Source organism: Coloeus monedula (assembly GCF_965178545.1).
Source record: "Coloeus monedula genome assembly, chromosome: 1".
NCBI lineage: Eukaryota > Metazoa > Chordata > Aves > Passeriformes > Corvidae > Coloeus > Coloeus monedula.
This window is the reverse complement of record NC_138781.1, coordinates 158,831,971-158,856,055: the sequence shown is the minus strand read 5'-3', so window position 1 is coordinate 158,856,055 and position 24,085 is coordinate 158,831,971. Positions and strand designations below refer to the sequence as shown.

General features: G+C 52.9%; 2 protein-coding genes across 3 annotated transcripts in view; both read left to right on the top strand.

The window, feature by feature from the left end:
• ZC3H3 (zinc finger CCCH-type containing 3) overlaps nt 1-16,991 on the top strand; it is a 131,085-nt gene extending 114,094 nt beyond the window's left edge. For both annotated transcript variants that reach the window (XM_082280632.1, XM_082280633.1), the window contains exons 10-13: nt 4,935-5,113; nt 6,675-6,883; nt 15,602-15,679; nt 15,854-16,991. In XM_082280632.1, coding sequence (XP_082136758.1) covers nt 4,935-5,113; nt 6,675-6,883; nt 15,602-15,679; nt 15,854-15,885 — 498 coding nt within the window. In that variant the 3' untranslated portion in view covers nt 15,886-16,991. The remainder of the gene's footprint in view (nt 1-4,934; nt 5,114-6,674; nt 6,884-15,601; nt 15,680-15,853) is intronic.
• Nucleotides 16,992-20,018: 3,027 nt separating this feature from the next.
• MAFA (MAF bZIP transcription factor A) lies at nt 20,019-23,484 on the top strand. The gene has a single exon (XM_082303436.1). It carries the CDS (start codon nt 20,868-20,870, stop codon nt 21,732-21,734), a length of 867 nt encoding a protein of 288 aa, XP_082159562.1. The 5' UTR covers nt 20,019-20,867; the 3' UTR covers nt 21,735-23,484.
• The last annotated feature ends 601 nt before the right edge of the window (nt 23,485-24,085 follow it).

Here is a 24,085-nt window from a genome sequence, read left to right as displayed (position 1 = left end):
TAATTAAAGCCTTCATTAATGACATAATGGGATTGGGTGCCCCCTTGGCAAGTTTGCAGATGACACCAAGTGAGTGGTGCCATTGTTCCATAGAATCCTGAGATTGCAGACTGGTTTGGGTTGGAAGAGACCTTAAAGACCAGTTCCAACCCCCTGCCATGAACAGGGATTCCCTTCCAGCTGCTTTGCTGCCTCTTAAATAGGATTTTCCCAATGATTTTCAAAACATCATCCAGGTCTTGCTCCAGCTCCAGAGGTATTTTAGCTCAAATGTTGTTTAATTTCCTGAAAATATCAAAGGAGAGTGTTTATGGATTTGAGGTAGGTCCCAGAGAGCTTTTAGATCCCAAATCCCTCTGATCATTTGGAGATGACCATCAGGAGTCATTCCTTTCCTGCAGGCATTTTGCTGGGCAAACTCTTTTGAGGGCAGAAACCTGTTTTGGAGCAGATTCCTTCAGGTAACCACATTGGTTAAATTTCTCCATCATTATTCCCAGTGTGGATGATGTTCGGATGTATTGTCCTCCCGGTTTTAATGACAGGGAACTGGGATTTTTTTCTTTTTAAGGCTTTTTCCATCTGCACCCAATTATAAAAAAGCCATCGGAAAAAAGCCATTTACTGGCTGTCACTTCGGAGTGTCGTCAAAACAGCTCCAGCACCTCCAGCCATCACTTCGCAACAGCCACTTAGAAGGACATTAAAACAGCCTGACATCCATCCAGTCCGTTTATCCCACTGCTTGGCCATGGGGATACCTGGAATAGCTTTGGCAAAAGCTGCGTGGGTGCTCAGGAGGCCTTTAAAAAGTAGAAGACACTGGAGTTGAGGCAGTTAAGTTTTGGGGATTTTAATGCTCCTCTTCCCCTGAAGGTCTGGTTGGTGGGACTTGTGTCCATCATGATGGACAGAGGGATGGACGTGGATCTCAAGGAGATGGGAAGATGCTCCAGCACTTGGTCATCTCTTCACAGAATCATAGAGTATTCTGAGTTGGAAGGGACCCACAAGGATCATCAAAGTCCAACCCTTGTCACCTGCTGTCCCCCAGCGCTGGGAAAGGAGGGGGGGGGTGAGATTAAGCCTGGAGATACTTGAGAAGTTCAACCTGGGCAAACTGCTGCCCAGGAGCCAGGAATGCCAGGCTGGATGGGATCTCTCCTCCCCACCCCATACCGTCAGTGGGTGGTTGTTGGTTGGCCCAGTGACCTAGCGGCACCTTCCTCCCACCCTGCATCCCCTCCTGCCAAGCTTGTTCATGGAAAATGTTCATTAAATCATTCCCAAGACTGAGCCAGGACTTTCCACCAGTTGCTGCCTCCTCCTTTGCCAGCTCCGTGCTAAAGAAGGCTGGGCCTTGCAAACTTCCTCATCCCTGTCTCACTCTTGGAGCACATTGGGCTCTGTTGGACCATTTAAGGCCTTGTTGATCCTTGACAGCACCTGGAATTTCACCCAAAGCTGCCTTGGCAGCCAGGGAGGAGTCCTGGACACGGGATTTGCCAGCTGGGCACCATCCCAATCCCGGGCACCGTTGCTCGACAGACTGTGGGGGGAACTGCACAGCGGGGAGTCCTGCATTGGGACGTACCCATGGGATGTTGGCGTCCTCATCAGCAGCTGGTGGAGCTGGAGTGGGGTGAGATTTTTAGGGATTCTGTGGGGTTTTCTCATCTCTCTGGTGGAAGGGACCAGACTTTTTTCCCTTTTTATGGCCCAACCTGTGGTCTGGCGGGGGTCCCAGGGGGGTATAATTAGCCACCCCAACAGGTGGCAGGGATCGGATGGCCCCCAGCACCACCCCACAGCCCCGCTGAGCTTCGCCCCGGCTGACGCGTGGCCGGTGGCAGAATTCCCTACGGAAGCCCAACCGCAGCACGTTGGATCTGGCAGGAGCAGAGAGCTCCTGTAAATAAACAGAAGGGGCTTTTCCAGCCTCCGGAGGCTATTCCAGCCTCACTATCCCAGCCCTGGGACAACGGGGATGGATGGGGTGTTATGGAAGAAGGGCCGGAGCGCCGGGAACGGCGGGAATGGTGTGGAAAAGTCATTAGAAACCCGATCTGGGGACACGGCCCTGGGATTAGTCGCACACGGTTTGTTTTCTTTATTAAGTATCTTTTTGCCATGGAGCCAATAAACATGGGCTGCTCCAAGGATTCACTTGGAGGTCGGGGCTGGGGAGAGCACTGGGGAGGTAGCACATCCCGATCCCGGTGCCCAGCCAGGATCATGGCACTGTCCCACCCCGCAGGGATTTGTAATCGGTGTCCCACTGGGAAGGAACAGCCGCGTTTCTTGGCCTTTTCCCAAAATAACATCATTCCTCGGTGTAGCACTGATGCATCTCTGTGGCCTTTTGAGGTCAGGGCTCTTTTTTCCTGCTCTCCTTTCCAAATCCATTTTGTGCTGGAAACCCCTGTACAGAAGAGGATTTCACATCCTTTTCAGGGATCATCCTGAGCAGAGCCAGGATTTGAACTTGATGATCTTTGGGAGTCCCTTTCAGCTCAGGACTTTCTGTGATTCTGTGATTCCAGGACCCAGCATCAAGGGCCTGCCCACCCCCACAACCCTTCCAGGTGGTCTTGGAAGCTCTGCCCCCACATTCATCCCAGTCTTCAATCCCTAATGGGCTGTTCCTTTATTTTTTTCTCTTCTTTAATTTTGTTCCATTTATTTTAAAAGGATTGAGGGATTTGCTTTTCTGCTTGCTAATATTTTGGGAGAAATTCCTGTGTTTGAATTCCTGTCCAGTCACTGCCATTTCCAAGTGTTTTTCTTTGGTCCAGGATGTATCCTGTCTGCAGGTGAAGTGGGAAAATGAAGAAAATATCCTTTGGAGGCAGGCTGGGAGAGCTGGGAATGTCCAGCCTGGAGAAAAGAAGGCTCCAGGGAGAACACAGAGCCTCTTCCAGTGTCTAAAGGGGCTCCAAGAGAGCTGGAGAAGGACTTTGGACAAAGGCCTGGAGGGACAGGACACAGGGAATGGCTTCCCACTGCCAGAGGGCAGGGATAGATGGGATATTGGGAAGAAATTTTTCCCTGTGAAGCTGGTGAGGCCCTGGAATGGAATTCCCAGAGAAGCTGTGGTTGCCCCATCCCTGGAAGTGTCCAAGTCCAGGATGGGTGGGGCTTGGAGCAACCTGGGATAGTGGAAGGTGTCCTTGCCCATGGCAGGAGGTTGGAATTCAATGATTTCTAAGTCCCTTCCAACCCAAACTATTCCATGATTCCGTGTTCCTATGAAACACAGGATTTGGGAGTAATGGCAAAGCCAGGCACTGTTCAGACCTGACTCTACGTCCAGGTTGCCCGTTGGTTGTGTAGTTACTCCTATTCCAGCTCCTTGAAATAGAAGTGGAAAATCATAGGAATGGGGGTTTTAAATGGATTTTTTTGTGGAAAAGCAGCGCTATCACTGCACTGTCCCCCCCATCGAGCCCATATCCATGTGTCCGTGTGGATCCCAGCCCTCCTGCTGCTCAGCACCATCCCCAACCTCCAGCACACGAGCTCCTTACTGCGCTGCCCACTTCAGTGCTCGGCCCCGGGCGACGGAGCTGCCGAATCCTTCTGCTTTTCAAGGAGAGAGCTCAGCAGGGATCCCGCTTAATCCCAAAGGTCAGCACGGGGAGCAGCTCCCGTGTCCTCAAAGTCAAGTTGCATTAAAAGGGCAGGAACTGACCTCCATCCTGCATTGTGGGGAAGATGGATTTTTATAAACAGGCCAGAATGGTGGTGCTGAAACCCTCCCTGTGTTTCTCTTCCCATGGATTTATCTCATTTTCCCCAAAATTTGAGTGTCTGTAGCACAGAGAAATTGGATGCGTGGGTATCTGAGTGTGGAAGGACCAATGTTTCTCGTGGAGAAGGTCAGCAAGGGAATGGATGTTGGAGTTGGGAATTCTTGGTTGTGCCATGTGTGTTGGTTTGAGTCTCTCCATGGATGTCATGGCATGGTCCAAAAGCCAGACTGGGTGGGATGAAGCATCCTGGGTGGGAATGGGTCCACATGGGACTTAGAGGGGTCCAGGACCTGCTGCCACCCTTCATCCCTTGGGATATGCTGGGATGAGCTCTCTGGATTGCTGGGAACAGAGAGTTCTTTTTCCTTCCTCCCACTGACATTCCCAGCCTACCCAGATAGAAACCCCAGCTGAAGACATCTCCTCTTCCCTGCCTGCATCTCTTCCTGCCTTTCCCACTGCCAAAAAGTGCCATTTCTGAGCAGAAATCCTTGTGGGAAGCTCTGGGACACTGATGACGCCTCGCTCCCACCAGCAGCACCGGTGGCTGCTGGGAGCTGCCAAAGTCCAGAGCTGGAAGTGTAGGAGCAGTTTCAGGGATGAACATCTCGATGCTGTTGTTTTGACAGGCCCCTTCCATGGCCACGCTGAGCTTCCTTGGATGGGAGAGCATCAGTCAAACCTTGGGAAGAGCAGGTTGAGCTCCAGCCCTCATCCATCTTCCTCAGAAGGGTGGTCCAGGCAGCAATCCCAAAATAAGTCCTAAAAGGATTTTGTTCCTGTTCTTTCCTGCTCTTTCCCAAGTCCCAGCTATGTCTGGGACAAGAAAACGCTGTGTCCTCTCTAAAACCATCTTCTCCAGCCCAGTTAACCTCCTTGGGATCTCCCAGCACCACTGCTGTGGGGGGTAAATCATTGTTCTTAAGGCTTTGGTGGTTTGAATCCGTAAAATCAAGCACTGGGAAAAACCGTGGGCGAGTGTGGAATGTCCAGAGTAGAAAATTATTTTTAGTAGTGTTTTTTCATGGAATATTGTTTTGATGCGGAAAAGAAAACACCAACACATCCCTCTCTCCCTTTAGCAAGGTGGTGGTGCCACCTGAAGGAGCTCAGCTGTGGATTCCTGTGCTCCCACAGGGTTTTCCCTGCCTTTTCCAACTCCCCTCCCTCTTTCCCTGGCAGTGCAAGAAGAAGCACACACTGGTTTGTCCCGACTTTGCCAAGAAAGGCATCTGTCCCAAGGGTGTCCGGTGCAAACTCCTGCACCCCCAGAAGAGACGTCACCCACAGCAGGTTGGAGATGATGGAGACCACAACAACCCCCCTTCCAAGTGGAGACGGATCCAGGAGGTGTCAGGCAGGTAGGAAAGAGCTCACTTTGCTTCTTTCAACACTTTTCTTCCCAACCTGCACCAGATTTTTCCTCTTCCAGGTGTGTTCCGTCTGTGTCCTGGTTTAGTTTAAGATCTTGTTGATGTGGGTCACTGTGGTGCTTCCTGATGGAGCCACGCTTGGGATGGGCAGTGTCCATGCTTGAGGAAGAGCTGATGGAGAGGAAAGAGTGGATTCACCCTTAGGAATGTGCCATCCAGGGCTTTGGCACCTCCAAGTATCTCCGAGGCTTTTGTAGGCCTTCCTCTAGGAGATGGAGGAGCCCTGATGGAGATTCCACTGCTGGAAGTGGGTCCAGGTTATCCGCAGTGATGTGGGAAACTGGAAAACATCATCATCCCTCTTCCTTATGTCCATGTTGGAGAGCAGAGCTGAGTCCTCTCCATGGCATGGAGGCACTGGAGAATCAGAAATGGGAGTGGACATGGAGATAAGAGGCTTAGGAAAAATTTGGTGCCGGGCTGGGCCCTTGGTTAATCCTTGGAAGCTCTCTGAGCTCTCCCTGATGTTTTTGGGTGCCAGGGTGGAGCTGCAGGCTGATGATGGATGTGTTGATCCTCATCCTCACAGGGAGATGGATTTTCCTAAGCCTGGCATATCCTCTGCCCTCACTCCCAAGTCCTGCCTGCAGGACAACTATATCCCAATGGAAGTAAAATTAAAAGCCAAACAGAAATTTGGTTTTAAAAGCCAAAATCTCCAAGTCCTGCTCAGAAGGAGGGAGGAGAAAGGATCGATTTGGGTGCTCGGCTTCTCTGTGGCTTTTTGCAGCGGGAGGTGGGAGTGAAGGTGGGATGGAAAGGGATGGACCTGGGAGCTTTGTGAGGCTGGTCCATGCTCCTGGAATTCTCCATGGTCTGGGCCTGGGCCTCATCCTGGCCCTGCCTTGTAAGGTAGCAGAGGGGGACGAGCAGCTCCGCGGGTTCTCCGAACTTATCCCGGGTGACAGAAGGGCCTTGGAATGACACCCAGCTCACGTTCCCGGTGTGAACGAAGTGTAAAATAGCTCCTTGCTCTTTTTAGGGAAGGAGGAATGAGCTCAGGCCTGGCTGGTTGGGAGGCTCCTGGCGTCCTCTGCTGGGAAGGGAGCACGCCCCAGCTTGGAAGCTGCTCCAGAGGGTTTTTTTTTCCTTTATTGGCACCGTCATGGGAGATGTCAAAGGAGCTGAAGTGTCAAGTTAGCTTGGGAGAGAGTGGCAGGGCTGGGAATGAGCCAAGCCCAGCAGGACATCTCCCCACGCCCTCCATCTCCCCTTCCCTCTGCTCAATCCCAAACAGGAGCCCAGCACCTCCACAAGAATCTGAGGAGCTGGGAACCTTGCAGGGAAGTGCAGGACAGAGAATCCAGCTGGGGAGGGAGAAACTCTGGCTGAATCCATGCTGGCTCCGGGGAAGTCAGGGATACGGCATGGCCTTGGATGGAGACTTGGGAGCTCCAAGGCTCTTCCATTGCATGTGATGCCATGCCCAGCATTGCCAAGCGAGATTGTTCTACTTTTCCTTATTGTTTTTCCCATCTGCCCCCTGCAGGAATGATCCAGCTTATCTCCAGGATGATGGGGAAATTCCCGGACCCTCCAGTGCAGAGCAAGAGGTGAAGTTTTTGAAAGAGGAGGACCCCAAGCCAAGCAGCTGCCTGCAAAAGCTGCCATCCTTCATCTCCCTCCGATCCCCGGAATCTCCCAGTTCCCAGGGCTGCAAAGGGGAGAGGGATGAGGACGAGCCAGAGGATGAGTCAGGTAGGAATCACATCCTCTGCTTGGAGCTGCTCTGGTTTTCCAAGAAAAAATGTTATTCCCTGCTGCTCTTCATGGATTTTGGTGGGATCCATGTTCCTTGGGAGTCACCAAATCAGTTAAGACTGGGAACCCAAGCTAGGATGGCAGTCAGGATTCCCATCTGGGCACAAATCTGTCTCTGTTCCCAAAAACTGTGCGTGAGGACTTTTTCCACTTATTTTATCAACTCCTTCATTATCCGATGATGAATCTGGTCTCATGTCCATGATGGAATCACAGCGCTGCCCTACAGGGAAGGTGTTTAGTGGGATGCAGGGATGCTCTGCCTCTGGAGGACCTCTGGACCATCCATCATATCTGTTTCCCAGCAGGAAATAGCTTGGAAGCTTTCCAATAAAAACATTCCAGTGGGAGGTGGAATGGAGTGTTTGCAGATTGGAAGTTTGAGGGAAGAGCTGTGTTAGGCTGGGGTTATCTACTTTGGAAGTCAGTAAAATTTTTGGAAAATGCAGTTTAGGATGAGCAGAACTTTTTAGGAATTCCTAAAAAGAGAGCAAGCGGCTTCTCCTTCTCCGATGTTTTCCTTGGTTCCTCCTCTTCTAATTCAGGTCCTCTACAGGAAAATCCTTTAATCACCAGTAAGGGATGGGATTTTGGGGTGCTCCAGGGATGTACCCCCAGGAGCAGAGGTGATGGAGATGTCAAGGGTGGGATTGTGCCTGGTTCTTCCCAACTCTGAGTGGGAGGTTTTTGGCTGGATGATGCTCCACACTTCCCTTTTTCCCTCCCATCCTTCTCCAGAGGGATGCACAGCTTCCTCATCTCCGGAGCACCATCCTGGAATGGTCTCAGAAATTACAATATTTTGTGGGAGTAATGATGAAATTCCCGTTGCCAGCTTGTCTGGCACAAGGTGTAGCTCAGTGTGAGCCCTTCCCATCTTTGATCCCTGCTTTCCATGCAGCTGGAGCAGGATCCTGCTGGGATAAGGGATGAATTCCATTGCAAAAGCCAGGCTGGAGCATTTGCAGGATCATCCATAAGGATCTGGAAAGCTCTGCCTGGCTCAGCCACTTCAAGCCAGGGAGGGCTGAGATGCCTTAACACTGTCAGAAAGAGAATTCCCAGGATTAACAACATATTCCCAAAGTCACAGACGAGTGTGGGCACTGTTGAACCATGGTGTGGGGGAGACAGTGAGGGGCCCATTCTGGCTGGGAATGCTCCTCTCTGCAACATGGAGGGAAACACTCAGCTTCCCTTTCCAGGGATTTCTTCTCCCCTCCTTCCTTTTCCTTGGCCCTGGTTCAACTCCCTTTTGATCTTGGGAAGTGTTCCCAAAGCAGTGGCTTAATTGGGGTTTTTAGCTCCATGATGAAGTCGGAGCAGTTAATCCATGGACAAGAAGGCTGTTGAAATGCCTTGGAATACACTCGGCAGCCTGGAGTAACTCGGGAGCAAGGGTATCCTTTTCCTCTTAATTCCGGTGTCTGCATCCAGGGGAGGATGATTTCCCGGCATTTTGGGTGGGAGGATGAGGAGGATGAGCTGGTCCAGTTGGGAATGTCGGCAGGAAGGCTGGGTGAAGCTGGCAGGTACGAGGTCAGGGCACTCATCCCTCCGTACTCCTTTGCCCAGGGAAGCTCATGGCATTGGGAAAGCAGATGCTGGAGGATCCATAGGAAAGGAAAACCAGGCAGGAATCACAGATGGCTGTAAAATCATCCGATGATGAAGCAATTTCCCTGCCAAAGCGATGTCGTGCCGACTCTGGACACGGGAATGTTGATCCATGGGTTTGCCCATGTTTGGGTCTCATCTTAATCCCAACTAAGGGATTTGGGGGCACAGCAGCACCCGGGGACCCCCAAATCCAATGGGAGAAGTGGAGCCCTGGCCGCCACCCCAAGAGGATGCGGGATGAGGCCATTGATGCTCCTGAAGGACCAAACACTTTGTGGTGGCTACATCACCTAGACTGGACTCCATGATCCTTGTGGTTACCTTCCAGAATTCCTGCATCCCTTCAGAATATTCGGTGATTCTGAGATTGAGTTTGGAGCTGAGTGGGCAGTCAGGATGAGTCCTTGGGTAGCTCTGGGAAGTAGCCGGAGTTTGGGGTGGGATTTGGGGAACTGTGCCAGCAATAACGTTGGGTTTGTGCTCGTGAAGCCTGAAGCTGACACACAAATTATTGGGATGGTAAATATGGAGGAGGACAGGCTGTTATTAAGGAATGAGCTGAATTCCTTGGTTAAACGGTCACAATTGGAGAAGATGCCTTTTAATCCTGGGAAATGCAGGAGGAATGAAGGAAAACACCGGCTCCAGGCACGGGAGGGATGGGGAGGGGGTCTGGAGATGACCTTTAAGGACCAGCATGAGCAACAGCATCAGCTTGCGGGGTCTCGGTGGGGGTCTGGACTCGGGATCTAGGGAAGGGGGATTGGAAAGGAGGGATGTGGTCTGTGTGCGTGGAGCGGAGCTGCTGTCGTGGTCTCAACCCTCCAGAAGAGCCTGGAAATTTGAGGTCGGAGAAGTAATTTGTTGACAAGGTGGTGATTGGGTGAAGGTTGATCTTGGAGGTCTTTTCCAACCCAGATAATTCCGTGATTCTATAATTTGAGAGCGTGGTGTTTTCCAAGCATCCTTCAGAAAGCCAATCCGTGCAGCACAGGGAGAGCCAACCGCTCCCAGTCAAACATCCCGAATGGGAAGGGTGGGTTTGGTGGCATCCCATCCTTCACCTTCTGTTATCCACCCAGGAGCATGGAGCCAGAGGGAGAACAGGCTTCCCTACTCCTCTGACTCCCGTTTTCCAGGTAATGGGCTTTTCCATATTTCACCTTCCAGTTAAATCGCCTGTGCTGGAGCCTAACTGGCCTCCCTGCGCTAATTGCACCAATGCAAACCATTCCAATCGAGTGCTAATTTAATTAGAAAGCACCCATTTTAGTTAATTTGTTCGAGAAGATCACTGCAAACTCCTGGAGAGAACAGATGTTCCCCTCTCCCCCGATGAACATTCCGGGCTTTGTAAATGGCTCCGCTCAGCCTTGTTTAGGAGAGAAAAGAGGATTTTATAGCCGCAAACGACCCTTTCTGTAAACATTTTACAGCTCTCTGCACGTTTGAGTGACGATAAACCCCGAGCAGCTCGGCGGGCTGCAAATTTGGGACCATACGGCCGTCATTTTATTGTCATATTTCACGGTCGTAACGTTAATGGAAGATGCTCGCTCCAGTCTTTTTTAACGGCTCCGCTGAGCACGCTCAACCGCCTCGGCTTCCGAGGAATTCGGGGAGGTGCGGCGGCAGCTTCTGGGTTTGTTTACAGCTTCCAGTTCTGGAGGGATAAGTTTGGGAATGTGGATTTTCGCCTCTTTTCTCGCCGTGGCTGAGAGACGACCCCAACAGGGCACAGAACTGCCACTGCCCCCCTTGGTGGCGGGTCTTGATCCAACCATTCCCAGCTTCAGGAATCAGAGAATATCCCAAATTGGAAGGGACTCACAAGTCCAACTCCTGGTCCTGCACAGCCCAAATTTAATTTAGGAGAAAGCCGGTGCTGTCACCCTCCATGTGGATGTGGCCAGTCCCCCTTGGGTCCCGTGGGATCTTCATTGCCTTCAGCATCTCCTTCAGTGTTTCTTCTGCCACCAGATCTTTGCTCAAGAACTCTTTTTGACAGCCAGGTGAGGCAACCACGCCTTTGATCAGTGCAAATCCCCTGAGGTCTTCTGCTCCTGTAGGATAAATGATCAGGATATGGACAGGGAGCAGGAAATCTCCATCATTCTTCCTGATGGGACCCATGAACTCATAAGTCAGGAGCCCCAGAAGGACTCTGGGGCAGCTTGGACCTTGGTGGCACCTTCCCAACTCTTCTCCTGGCACTTGGCAGATTTTCCTTGTAATGGAGAGGGTGAAAACGCACCTGGCAGGTGGTGATGGGATGCTCCTGTTGTCACCTGGGTCTCCTCCTTGCCTTGGCTGTGTTATCCCACCATAGATGGATGCTTCTCTCGTCAGCATCCTGGAAAACACGCACAGGGAGAGTTTAGTTAGGGAGGATCAGAATTCTTCCACAACCGAATTAATGACCCCCTAATAAAATTTGGGTAATAAATTAGCAAATTGCATTTACTAATTCAAGCATCCATCGAGCTGCACCCATCCCTCGAGCAGGACAACATGGATCCTTTGAATCCCGCTAACAGGCCGGATTCACTTGGATCATTAGTAATTCCATCTTCTCCTCCTGAGTCAGCAGGTCCTTATGGGTCAGAGGCTGTTCTGGTGGGGCCTCTGTAGTGAGGGAGGTTTAGGTTGGTTTCATCCACCTGGAATGTTGGCCTGGTGGATGTCACCAGGGGGATTTCAATGAACCCCAGAATGATTTGGATCAGAAGGGACCTTAAAGACCATCTCGTTCCAACCCCCTGTCACGGGCAGGGACACCTTCCACTATCCCAGGTTGCTCCAAGCCCCATCCAACCTGGCCTTGAACACCTCCAGGGATGGGGCAGCCACAACTTCCATGGGCAAGGTTCTGGTGGATCTTGCCCATCCCTCTGTAGCAATGCATCATAAGTTGCCTCCATCTCTCCATCAATTTTAGCCTGGAGAAAAGGAGACTCCAGGGGAACCTTCTCACTCTCCACAACTCCCTGACAGGAGGCGGAGCCTTGTGGGGGTTGGGCTCTGCTCCCAGGGAACGAGGGACAGGACAAGAGGAAATGGTCTTAAGTTGCACCAGGGGTGGTTCAAGTTGGATATCAGGAAGAATTTCTTCATGGAAAGGGTTGTCAAGCATTGGAAGGGGCTGCCCAGGGAGGTGGTGGAGTCCCCATCCCTGGAGGAGTCCAAGGAATGACTGGATGTGGTACTCAGGGTTCTGGTCTGGTGACTCGGTGGGGATTTGTCACAGGTTGGACTTGATGATGTTTGAGGTCTTTTCCAACCTTAATGATTCTGTGGTCCTTCCATCTCCATCCCCTGCATCCACCAGACACCTTTAGGCTTGGGATACCTTCAGCCTTTGCTGTGCCGCAGGTGACCCAGCTGTTTTTGGAGGCTGGGGTTGGATCTTCTCATGTCTTGGTGGCTCTGAGAAGCTCCAAAAGCCAGAAACCTAACTTTGACTTAATTTCCTTATTGCAGTGTCCAATTTAGCACCTGCTAAGTCTCGCTCCTTTGCCAGGACTGAAATCTTCCCTATTAATTTTTTGCCCATTTTTTCATGGAATCCTAGAATGACTTGGGTTGGAAGGGATCTTAAGGACCATCTAATTCCCATGGGTAGGGACACCTTCCACTGGGATATTTAAACTCAATTTTTAGGGTCTCATCCACCTGTGGCAGAGATTTGGGTGGAACAGCAGCAGGATGAGATTTTAGTGCAGGATGGAGCCAAGGAGATCCAACCCTCCCCATCTGCTTTTTCCATATGAAAAATCATTTGTGGAAAATTCTGGGATGTAGCCCTTGCTGCTGGGCTTTCCAACCCATCTTTTGTTGTTGAGTGTTATTTATTTAAAAAAAAAAAAAAAAAATTATTTTAAAAGGCATCTCCCAGCCCAAGTTTCTCCGGGAGCACTTTGGCTACAAATGGAAAATAACTTTCCAAGGCAGATTCAGCCCCTGGACTCCCCTACCATGTCCTGGAAAGGGTTAAGAGATATTTTTCCTTTGGAAATGAGGAGGAAAAGTGTGTTTGGAGGGAATTTCTCCTCATGGTGTTAAACCTTGAGCATCCAGCAGGAAAATGCTGAGATGGATCTCGGTGCTCCAAGCCCTCCTGGAGGAAGAGGCAGGACAGGATGAAACCCTTCGGTGGCGTCAGGAGAACGATGGAGACCAAACATTCCGTCAGGCTGGAGGGTGTTGAGGAAAGGAAGCCAACAAAAATTCCGGTTTTTCTCCTGCTGGATGGCAAAGTTTGGAAAGCTGCAAGGGAGTTTTCTTTCCCTGCATCCCGTTTCTTTGGGACTTGGGGATCTTCCGCCCCTGATGTGGGGCTGCCTTCCACCTCCCCACCTTGTGGAGAAGCCAAATTTTGTAATTCCTCAGGGATCAGGGATGATGAACAGGGAGAGGATTTGGGGCCCAGGCCTAGACCCACCTCCTTTCACCCTTCATCCGAGAGGATTCCCCACCTTGAAATCCCTTTCAATCCCTCTCAGATCAGCATCTGGATGAAACAAATTTGGTTTTAACTTCCCTGCCAGATGCAGCTGGAGCCGCTCGGCTCCGGCTGGGGGAAAACCAGGTTTTATTGAAAAATCTAATGGTGCCACCTGAAGTGTGATTTACTGCACTGTCCACTCCTCGGACTTGATAATATATTTCTATTAGATTTCCTTCTTTTCCCTCTTTTTTCTTGGAGAAGAGTGGCAAGTTTCTCCGTCTGCCTGACACCTTCTTAGGCTTAGGCAAAATAAATGTTGATTTCCATCAGGAGGAAGAGCGCTGGAAGTCCTAATTCTCCGACAAGCCTGACAAGCTCAGCGAAAACCGCCTGGTTTTCGATGGAAAACTCGTGATCCGGCCTCGGTTCTCCTCCTTTGGAAGCTGTTCAATCATCGGAATGAAAAAGGGGTTGCTTTCGCTAACTAGAAATTATATACCTGGTTCCTTGGAAGATGGATTGCGCCGCTCCCGGAATGCCGGGAAAGGCGGCGGGGGGAGAGAGTGAAGGAGCTGGAGATGCGACCCAAGATTGATCACGCCATTTGCAGGATCTCCCAAGCACAAAACTGGAAAAATACCTTTTCCTTTGTTGGGGTTGGGTGAAGTGACACCCCCATCTGATCCAGGTTTTCCCTCCTGGGGTTATTTTGGGATGTGGTGTTCGCCCATCGGCCACGCCATCCTTCCTCCATCTCCCTCCATCCAAGGGGAGAAACTGAACCAGTTTAGCCCTCTCACAACCTGTTGTGGGTTTATTTTCTCGTTCTTGCCTCGATTTTTTTGAGGAATCTGTTGGAAATCAAGCATGGATGCTCTGGAAGTATCCTGGCTCTGTGCAGTCAGTCAGTCAGTACTAAAGTCAGGAAGTTAATTATGGTCGATTTAAAAATCACCTTTTTTTTTCTCCCAAAACCAGCAACAACAACAACAACAACAACAACAAAATCTGTATTTCTACTTCTGTAATCATGTTTGCTTTGAGCTGCCTCACGGATATCGGCTATGGAAGTTTTCCCTGGCTCATCCAAAGGGAATTGAGCCGTTCCCACCATTCCTATTGAACTGACACCCTGTTCTGGTGGGACAAGAGTGTGGAGATGCTGATTTTGACCCCTTGAGGTGACAATCGGCCACTCTGGACCCTCATTCCAACAACCAGGATGGGGTTTGAAAATCCCAGGCTGGAAAAACCACCTGGCTGGATGCCAAAGGGAAAAACTAGGAGGGTGGGGACGTGATGGGTATTTCACTCCATGTCACTGTTCCCAAAAGCCGGATTCGGCTGCGTTGCTGGTGAGGAATATCCGGATCCACCGTGTCTGCCTTGCATCCTGCTGATGTATGGGTGTTATATTAAGGGTGGAAAGGTGCTAAATGAGCCCTCTTTATTTTCCATAAATTAACTCGGCAGCAATGAATCACTGCCAGCATGGCTTCAACTCCCAGCAAGTTTGTTTATCCAAGTTGGAAAGCAAAGGAAAACTCTTGGAGACTCCCCGTTGTTGGGTCCTCACCTGTCCTGCCTCCCCTGCCCAAAAAATGTTCTCCTTTGGGCTCTCAAGGCTGCTCGAAGGTGTCCTTGGTCCCACCTCTATGTTGGGTCTATTGTTTGGGAAGTGCCATGCGGAATTTTGTGGGAACACAGGCAACAGAACATCTGGAGGGGGTTTGGGCTGGATTCCCTCCATCTTCTCCATGACCTTCTCCACTTCCATTAATCTCAGGTGAAGGGGGACTTTTCCCACTAAACCTCATCATTCAGCAAGCTGTGGGTCCTTTTTTTTTCTGGGAAACCTCCTTTTTTTCCATCCTCGTTCATCTTGGTGGCCAAATGGCCACCACTTTCCTTCCCACCCATCACTCTGATAGGTGGAACCCCATAACCACCTCTCCAAACCCTTTGGAGAGGGAAAATAGGAGAACCTGCAGAAAGGTGCTTCCAATGTTGTGGTTGAAATGGGGAAGGATTCCACTCTGTCCACCTTGGTCCATGGGATGATCCTGGACTTGTCCTACAAGGTCACATCCCAGAGGCACTTCATGGCATTTTGGCTCTACATGAGCATCCAGAACCCTCTTTGGAGGAAGCACCATATTCCAGCAAGCAGAAGACATCACCTGGAGCATCCTAAAGGGATGCTGGGAATGCTTGGGGGGATGATTGCTGGTGCTCAGCTCTTTCTGGCTCCATCCCACCACCAAAGCAAGTTCTGGTGTTCACCTTGTGCTTCCAGTGGGAAGGGTTGAATCCTTTTTAATTCTCTTTTTCACCCATAACTTGGGAATTTTGCAGCAGATTTCGCTGCTCTGTGGTGGGAAGTGACCTCTGAGTGCCACTTGTAGGGAGCTGAGGATGCTCAGGGATTTGGGGAATGAGCCACCAACGTCCTTGACGTGGCCAAGGGGGATGTGAAGCAGAAGAGGAACTTAAGACACTCCTACACCTGCATTCTGAGGGATTTCCAAGGTGACCCGAGCCAACCTCAGTGACTTTCTCCTCTTTTCTTCCTTTCCTTCCCTTCCCAGGCAGCGCCAAACGGAGGAGGATTTTGCCAAGGTCATCCCTGCAGGATTCCGAGAACCCCCGTGTGGCGGGTGGCAGAGGTGAGTCCAGTAGGTGCTGCCAGGGTAGAGAACCACCCACATTCCCGGTTTCCCAGTGCTCATCCCCAGTGCTTTAACTCCTTCCCATGACCAGGCAAGGAGAAGCCTGGGAGTGTCCAGCTGTGTCCCGTCCCCCCCCCTTCCCACCATCACCATTCCCTTTCCTCCCTCCAGGCAAACGGCTGCAGATCAAGCCCCGGCTGTGAGTCAATCCCGATCCCGTGGCAGCCAACCAGCTCAGGAACCGGAGAGCCAGGGAAAGACCTGGCACCTACCTCAGGATGCCATGTGCAGGCATGGCACCCCCTCCTCCTCTTGCTTTTCCGGGACGTCGTTTGGACGCAGAGTCGTGTGGCAGCGTGGGAATACACCACTCATTCCTGCAGGGAAGCGGCTTTGTTTGGAATCTTTGAATTGACCAATAAATGACCTTTTCAGATGGTTTGTTGAAGGCAAGTCCTGCCACCTCTTTGGATGCTTGTGGGGCTGGGAAGAGCTTCCCATCCGCATCCATGCTCCGGTGCTGTCCTGGCCACGAGGTGACAGGGGGACCTGAGGTGGTTTAACGCCATCAGGTGACATTCCCACATCCAGGTCAGGATGAACTGGGGACAAGTCACCGTGCTGGGATGTAATGGGTGTAAAGCCCCCACAGCCCTGATCCCTCCATTCCAAGAGCCCATCCTGCTCCATCCCCTTGCTTTTGGGGGGAAATTTCTTGGAGCTGAGAGCATCCTGCATGGAAATGTGTTGGGAGCAGTGCTGAGCTCACACTCTGCATTTCGGGGTCTCCCATGGCCCGACCCCCACCTCTCTCTATCTCCATGGGGGTTTGGGCTCCATTGGGAAACCCAAACCAGCTCTCCAGGATTTTGGGTTTTTTGGGACTCTCCAAATCCAAGCAGGAGCAGAGTGAAGGGAGAGCATTATGCCACTGGAACAATGGGGTTTTGCATCCATAGGTACAATTTCCAAGGGATTTTGGGGTGGCAGGTGCTGTTCCCCCACACGGATGAGATTTTGGGAACAGCTCCCTTTGCCAAGAAGTGCCGAGAGCTGGGACAGGCATGTGGGGTGGTGGGATTTGCTTATCCACTGCCCCTCAGGCAAAATCCCATGGGGAAGAGGCATCAGCAGGGATTTGGGAAGAGCTGGGGCTCCCTGGGGATGCAGCATCCCGGTGTGATCAGAGATGGGGTGGGAAATGCCAACGGGCAGTGGCTTTGCCCCCCAAATAGGACCCCACAGGGGGTTTCCCTTCCCCAAGTGACCCCCATGGAGGGGTTTTGTCACCATCCCAAATCCACAACACCCCCCAGGCGCTGGAGGACCAGTGGGTCCCCACCCTGGGATGTCACTTGTGCCCCAGGGTGTGTCCAACGAGATGATTTTTAATAAAAAACGTCGTGTTTTTCTTTTTCGTTGGTATTAAAAGGTCTTTTGTTAACTCCCGTGTTTTGATATGTAAATAAAGAGATTCCTCCCCTGGGATGGAGGAGCCTCCCTGTGGCTTTCCTCTTTTTTCAGCAGTGCGTGAACATTCCATCAAATATCCATCCAGATCCAGTGGAGGACTCACTCCAATCCCTAAATCCTTGTTTTTTTTAATTATTAAAACTTTTTACCCAGAAACGATGTTTCTTCACATGGTGGTTTCCTGAAAACTCCCAGCTAAATTCCCTAAAAACCACCCTGGAGGAGACGGTGCTGCTGTGAATCTTCAGGGATGGCCAGTGGTGGCCGGCAGCTTTGGTTTTTCCATGGATCCTTAACGAGGATAATCCTTGTGCTGCACTAATTAAACGAGGCAATGAGCAGCTCCGCTCCGAGCCGTGGCTTCGCCGCCCACCAGCACCGCTGCTCCCTTCCCGGGAAGGATTGGAATTTCCAGCCGGCTGTCATTAAAGCTCTGCTTGGGGGTGATTAATTTCCAAGCAGGGATAAACGCGGCCCCTGGAGAGGTGTCACTGAACTCCGGTGGGTTCTCCCTCTGTCTCCAACATCCTCAATTCCTCGGCTGAGGGCTCCCATGGGATTTATCCATCCTCGCTGTGAAGCCGGGGTGCACGGTTGGGCTTGGGGACCAAGCAAGGACATTCCCTGGGGGTGCCACGGCGGCAAGGTTGGCTCGGGGTGGAGTTTCTGGAGGGCTCCGTAAACATTTCCTGGAAAACCTTCTTGCGGCGGGTGCTGCTGGCACCGCTCTTGGTCCCCTGCCGGGGAAGCAGGTGCCGGGTGAACGTCACCCGCCGGGATCGGTTTTCTGTCCGTCATCAGGGTGGCTGTTCCTTGCCCTCCTTCTTCTCCACCTTCTCCTCCTCATCCTCCTCCCAGCCTCTCCATATGATTCCCCCCTCCCTGCAACAACTGGGTCATGGGGCAGATGCTGGTGGATCATCACCAAGATGGTCCCACCCTCTCCGTGCAGTGCATCGTGGTGGACACCACCCTCCCATGGGGTGAGGTCACTGTCCCCGAGCCACCAACACCCCAAGTGGGAGCCGTGTGCCATGCAGGGAAACTGAGGCAGCCCCAGGTGGGCACCCGGCCCTGCTCCAAGGGGTGATGGGGCACACGAGCTCTAAAAGGGAAAGGTGACGCCATCCCGCCACCATCCCGAGGCCACCAACCTGGTTATGTCACTTGACCGCCTGTGAGTAAACTTAGCTGACGGGCCCGCCGCGGCGGGGAGGGTTGGGGACATGCCGTGGGCATTTCCTAAAAATACCCCCGGGGGTGTTGCGGGGGAGCCACGGCCCCGTTGGAGCCCGGCCCGGTCCTAATCCCTTGGTGGCTCCTGTCCCAGCGCGGGTGGCAGCTGCTGGTGGGGGCCGGGTGCCCCCAAGGTGGAGCAGCTCTGGGGAGGAGCACAGTGCCAGGGGCAGGGAGGTGGCACCCCATCTTCTCCCAGTGCAGGATCCCGATATCCCACTGCACCGGTGGGATGATGATGGATTTAGGGTTATTACACAATGAAGGAAAAAGGGTTAAAACCACTGCACAAAAAGGGTTTTTTGTTGTCCAGTTCTTTGCCCCCTCCTTCAAGTTGTACCCAAGTTTGGGGTCTCCAAGGGGGGATCACCAGGGAATGGGGGTCATGTTTAGGGCTTTGCCTGCATCCATGACTCTTCCCTGACTCAATCAGCAGGAGGAAGATGGACCCTCCCCAGAGGGCAGATCCAGCAAAAGCAATAATGTGGGATTTTAATTGCTGGAGTTGCAGCGGGATAAAGGTTTTCATCCTCAAAAAACACCTTTTTTGCATTAATTTGACCCTACGTCTCCAGGATCGATTAGCAGTCGTGGAGGGCAGTGTCCCCTGTCCCTAAGTTCCCAAGTAGCCACTGGGTGGATGAGGGGAATGTCTCCCCCAACATCCCGAGGAGCTGCCTGTGGGATGCAGCCGGGCTGCGATGCAGTGGGACCCCGAGGGGATGAGTGGGTGGGTGTTGCCAGCCTCTGTGGGATGAAGCTGCTCATCCCTTGGGATTAAATGGGACAATTCCATGGTGACTGCCCCATGCCTCGGTTTCCCTGTCCTGTTCCTCCCAGGCTTCAGCAGCCATGAGGTGGCGGATGGAGCAACGCAGCTGCATCCCAGCCAGGGCCTCATCCAGGGGTGGGATAAGCACCCCCAAAACTCCCTGACCAGCTGCCGCTCGGCTCCAGGGACACCTTTTCCAGGTGCTGGGATGGTGGTCCTGGTCCTCCAGCTGGTGACACTCCCAGTCGTGCCAGGTGTGGATGTCACCTCTGAAACCAGAGGCAGCACTGGAGCACAGAGGTGCACGTGGCTGCTCCCTGACCACCAACAGCTTATGGGAAAGCCCGAAAATACCAAAATTGTATTTATTTGACTTTCTGAAAGGATGAAAGTGCTTTGGGAAGGATCCTGGGCTGTTCCTGAGGCGGGGAAGGGGCTGCGCTCCAATGTCATCCAGTGGGATGCTGTGATCCCCCAGCGAGGTGACACCAAACCTGATTTAGGCTCAACAATCCTTTTTTTTTGATATTTCCCAATTTTGGGGAGTACGAAATTAGGATTTTTGGCTGTTTTTCTCCACTCCACGCTCAGCTCCGGGCGGTGGGTGGCAGATGAAGCCACACATCGGGATGAGGGAGCCGAAAGGGTCCAGGGGGTACCCGGAACATTTCCCCCCTCTCCGGAGATTGACAGCTGCCCTGGGGGCGTTGCCATGGGGATATGCAAATCTAAGCGGGCTGTCGGGGTGCTGATAGGCTGGAAGACCTTAGCCCCGCCTTGCTGGGAGGGGCCGTGCCTCGTTTTCCCCGTATAAAAGGCGGCGAGTTCCATTGAGCGCCCGGCGGCGGCGGCGCCGGTCGCGGGCAGGGGCGGGAAGGGGAGCGGCCCCCGCCCCCAGGGCGCCGTGTCCCGGCGGGAGGAGGAGGCAGGAGAAGGCTCGGAGCCCGGGGAGGTGGGGCCGGGGCAGGTGCCAGGGGAGGCAGGAAGGGGCGGGCAGGGCGCTGCCCGCTCCTCGCCATTGGGGACCGGCCGCAGGCAGCGGCGGAGCCCGCCCGGCCCGAGCGCAGAGCCGTGGCGGCCGGAGGAGGGTCCCGGAGCCCAGCAGCGGAGCCCGGCTGCGCAGCGGAGTCGAGCCCCGACGGAGAGAGGTGGCTGCCCCGCAGCCCCGGCTGGGGATCCCGGAGCCCCGTTCCGGAGCCCGGCTGAACCGCGCCGCAAAGTCCCGTCGGAGGCGAGCACCGGAGCCCGGCTGAGCCCCGCAGCAGAGCCGCGGCGGAGGGTCCCGGAGCCCGGCTGAGCCCCGCAGCAGAGCCCCATCCCGGACGCCGCTGAACCTCCCCGCGAAGTCCCATCGGAGCGTCCCGGAGCGCGGCTGAGCCTCGCAGCGGATCCCGGTCGGAGCGTCCCGGATCCCCGCTGAACGCCACAGCAGAGCTCCGTCAGAAGGTCCCGTAGCCCGGCTGAATCGCGCCGCAAAGTCCCGTCGGGAGGTCCTGGAGCGCGGCTGAGCCCCGCAGCGGAGCCCCGCAGAGGGTCCCGGAGCCCCGCTGAACCACACCGCAGAGCCCCATCGGAGGGTTCCGGAGCCCGGTCGGGGCAGCCGCTTGCGCCGGAGCCCGCTCGGAGGAGGCTCCCGGAGCCCGCGGGACCCTCGGTGAGCGGCGGTGCCCGGGGGCTCCCCCTCCGGTCCCTCCATGGACTGAGATGGCCTCGGAGCTGGCCATGAGCGCGGAGCTGCCCACGAGCCCCCTCGCCATCGAGTACGTGAACGATTTCGACCTGATGAAGTTTGAGGTGAAGAAGGAGCCGGCGGAGGCGGAGCGGCTGTGCCACCGTCTGCCCGCCGGCTCCCTGTCGTCCACCCCGCTCAGCACGCCCTGCTCCTCCGTGCCTTCCTCGCCCAGCTTCTGCGCTCCCAGCCCAGGTGGGCAACCGGCCCCCGGCCCCCCGGCTACCACCGCCGCTTCCCTGGGCTCCAAACAGCAGCTGGAGGAGCTGTACTGGATGTCGGGTTACCAGCATCACCTCAACCCCGAAGCTCTCAACCTGACGCCGGAGGACGCGGTGGAGGCGTTGATCGGTGCCCCTCACCATCATCATCATCACCACCAAGGGTACGAGCCCTTCCGACCTCAACCCTTCGGGGGTGAGGAGCTGCCGCCGGCCGCCCATCACCATCCCGGCCATCACCATCATCATCATCACCACCTACGCCTGGAGGACCGGTTCTCCGACGATCAGCTGGTGAGTATGTCCGTGCGGGAGCTGAACCGGCAGCTGCGGGGCTTCAGCAAGGAGGAGGTGATCCGCCTCAAGCAGAAGAGGAGGACCTTGAAGAACCGGGGCTACGCTCAATCCTGCCGCTACAAGCGGGTCCAGCAACGGCACATCTTGGAGAACGAGAAATGCCAACTGCAGAGCCAGGTGGAGCAGCTCAAGCAGGAGGTGACCCGCTTGGCCAAGGAAAGGGATCTGTACAAAGAAAAATATGAGAAGTTGGCCGGCCGGGGCTTCCCGAGGGAGCCCTCCCCATCCGCTGCCCCGAAAGCCACCGCTGACTTCTTCATGTGAGCCGGGCTGGTGGGATGGGGTGGGATCCCCTTTTTGTTTTTTTCCTCATGCGGGGGAGAGCAAACCTGCCGCTTATATTAAAAAAAAAAAAAAAAAAAAATTATGAAGTCCCCACTGAAATTTTGGGGAGGAGAAGTTGAACTCACTCCCTCCCTCCCTCCCACCGCACACCCACCCATCGGGACTCGGGGTGGGGGGTCCCGGGGTGGGGGAGTGGGGGGCAGCCCTGCATGCGGGACGTGTACGGCCACCCGCCCCCCTTCCCGGGAGCATCAGCACCATCCAGGTGGCTTCTCCCCCACCCCCCCCCCCCCCCCGCCCTTTTCCTGCGGGTTTTCCCCTCCATTGGGATTTTTATTCTTCGAGGGGTCCCCACGGATCGGCCGGGGGGGTCCCCGGCAGCGCTGCGCCCTGCCCGGCCCCTCCGCCCACCCCCCCATTCCCGGCCGGCAAACCTGAGCCACATTTAACTTATTCACCCTTGTAAATATGTAGAAAATTAGTTCGTTTTTGCCTTTTTTTTTTCTTTTCTTTTTTTTTTTTTTTCCCTTGAGCCTATATTTTGCTTGGTGATTTACGAGAAAAAGAAAACGAACAAAAAAAACCAACAAAAAAATGAACAAAAAAACCCTAAAATCCTTTAGAAAAGAGAAAAAAAAAATACACGAGTCTTAAAAGTTTGTATGTAATAGCATGCAAATAATATCCGAGTTAATTTAACGATGTTGGGAAGAAGCCGAATGCACTATATACAGGAATCGATTGGGTGAAATAATACTGTTTTATAGAGATTTAAAATTATCTATGCTCTTAAAAATAGTGGGGAGGGGAGGGAGGGGAAGAGGTAACAATTTTAGGGTGACCTGAAAGGCAATATAGTAATATATGGACTGCAAACGGTTGGCTGCTATCTCACTATGCACCAGATTTATTTATTAACCCTCGGGAAACGGAAAAATCTTATTTTAACCTCGATGTTTGGAAAAAAAAAAAAAAAAAAAAAGGACGGCAAGAAAATGCACATTATTTGTTGTGGAAACAAGAGGAAAAAAAAAAGAGGATTAAGAATTCGTGCAATCGTTGGAGCGAAAGCGGGACCGATCCTACGCGGAGGAGCGGGGCGGGTTTGTTTTGTTTTTGTTTTTTTAAACGAGTTGCTTATTTAAAAAAGGAGGAAAAAAAACATTAAAAAAACAAATTTTGGGGCGGGGGGGGGGCGAAAAACAAAAGGGTCCTGCGGACAAAGCGAGCTTGGGAGCCTGGTGCATTTTAGGGACTGATCGTGCGAAGCGTTTTTAACGACCTGTTGTTTCGATTTGTGACGGTTTTAATGATGTTGCATCAAGATAAAAACTTATATTCAACTAGAGCCTGGGTCGGGTTTTCTCTCAACTTTGGGGGGGGTCCCGCAGCATCGGGGTTTTGTTTGGGGGTTGTTTATTCTTCCCTTTGATTCCCGGTGCGGATGCAAAACCTTCCCCGAGCTCCCGCTGAGATAAGTCCGGCGTTGAGCGTCGCCTCTGCCCCGTTGAACTCTGGCTTTTCACTTTTCCTGCCTTTTCGTTTTTTGTTTTTTCCAGCCGGGTTCTGGGTGGTTTTGGTTTTCTTTCCCGGCTGGAGGGTCCTGGAGACCTTCGTCCCTGCAGCTGCTGGAAAGTCACCGGATCCAGTTTGGTCCCAGCTTGTCCGACACCGTCCTGACGAGCCGCTGGCTTGATTTTCAACGGTAATAAATGATTTTTCTTTCCTCTTTTGGCTTCTCCCTTCTTGAATTTTTTATTTAAAAAAGGATTAAAAAAAACCCTTAACAAACCAAGCCCACACCTTCCCCAATCCAAGCTTTTGAGTTGTTTTTTTACTGACATTTTGGGGACTGTTTTTAAGGATATTTTTCCCTTTGCCGCAAACCCTGAGCGTGGCTGCAGCTTTTCCTGGACTCAGCGGGACAAATTCCAATGCAACCCTTGGTCCAACATAGTTTTTGGGCATTTTATGTCATTTTTTAATATTTAGGTGTATTTTCTGTCTTATATTTTTGCCCAGGCTCAGCCATGGCAGGTCCCCAGGCTGTGGCGTGTTCCCTCCTGCCGCTTCCATAAGTCTCCACCGTGCTCATGTAACCCCCCGGCTTCTCCTGGGATTTGTGGGGTGTGCCTGTGACCCCACAACCCTCTAGTCTTACCTCTTCTGCACCCCAAAGCCTCACTCCCCCTTTTCTTCATCTTTTTCTGTCTTTTTGGTGTCTTATTTTGTGGCCAGAGGGTTTTTGAGCAGCCTGAGCTCAGCTCAATATCGGACTTGGATTTTGGGATGGGAGCTGGAATGCAAAGAGGGACATTTGTCCCAGGGCT

Excerpts from the sequence above, each read along its gene's own strand:
- MAFA (XM_082303436.1), top strand. The coding sequence starts at position 20,868 with ATGGCCTCGGAGCTGGCCATGAGCGCGGAGCTGCCCACGAGCCCCCTC.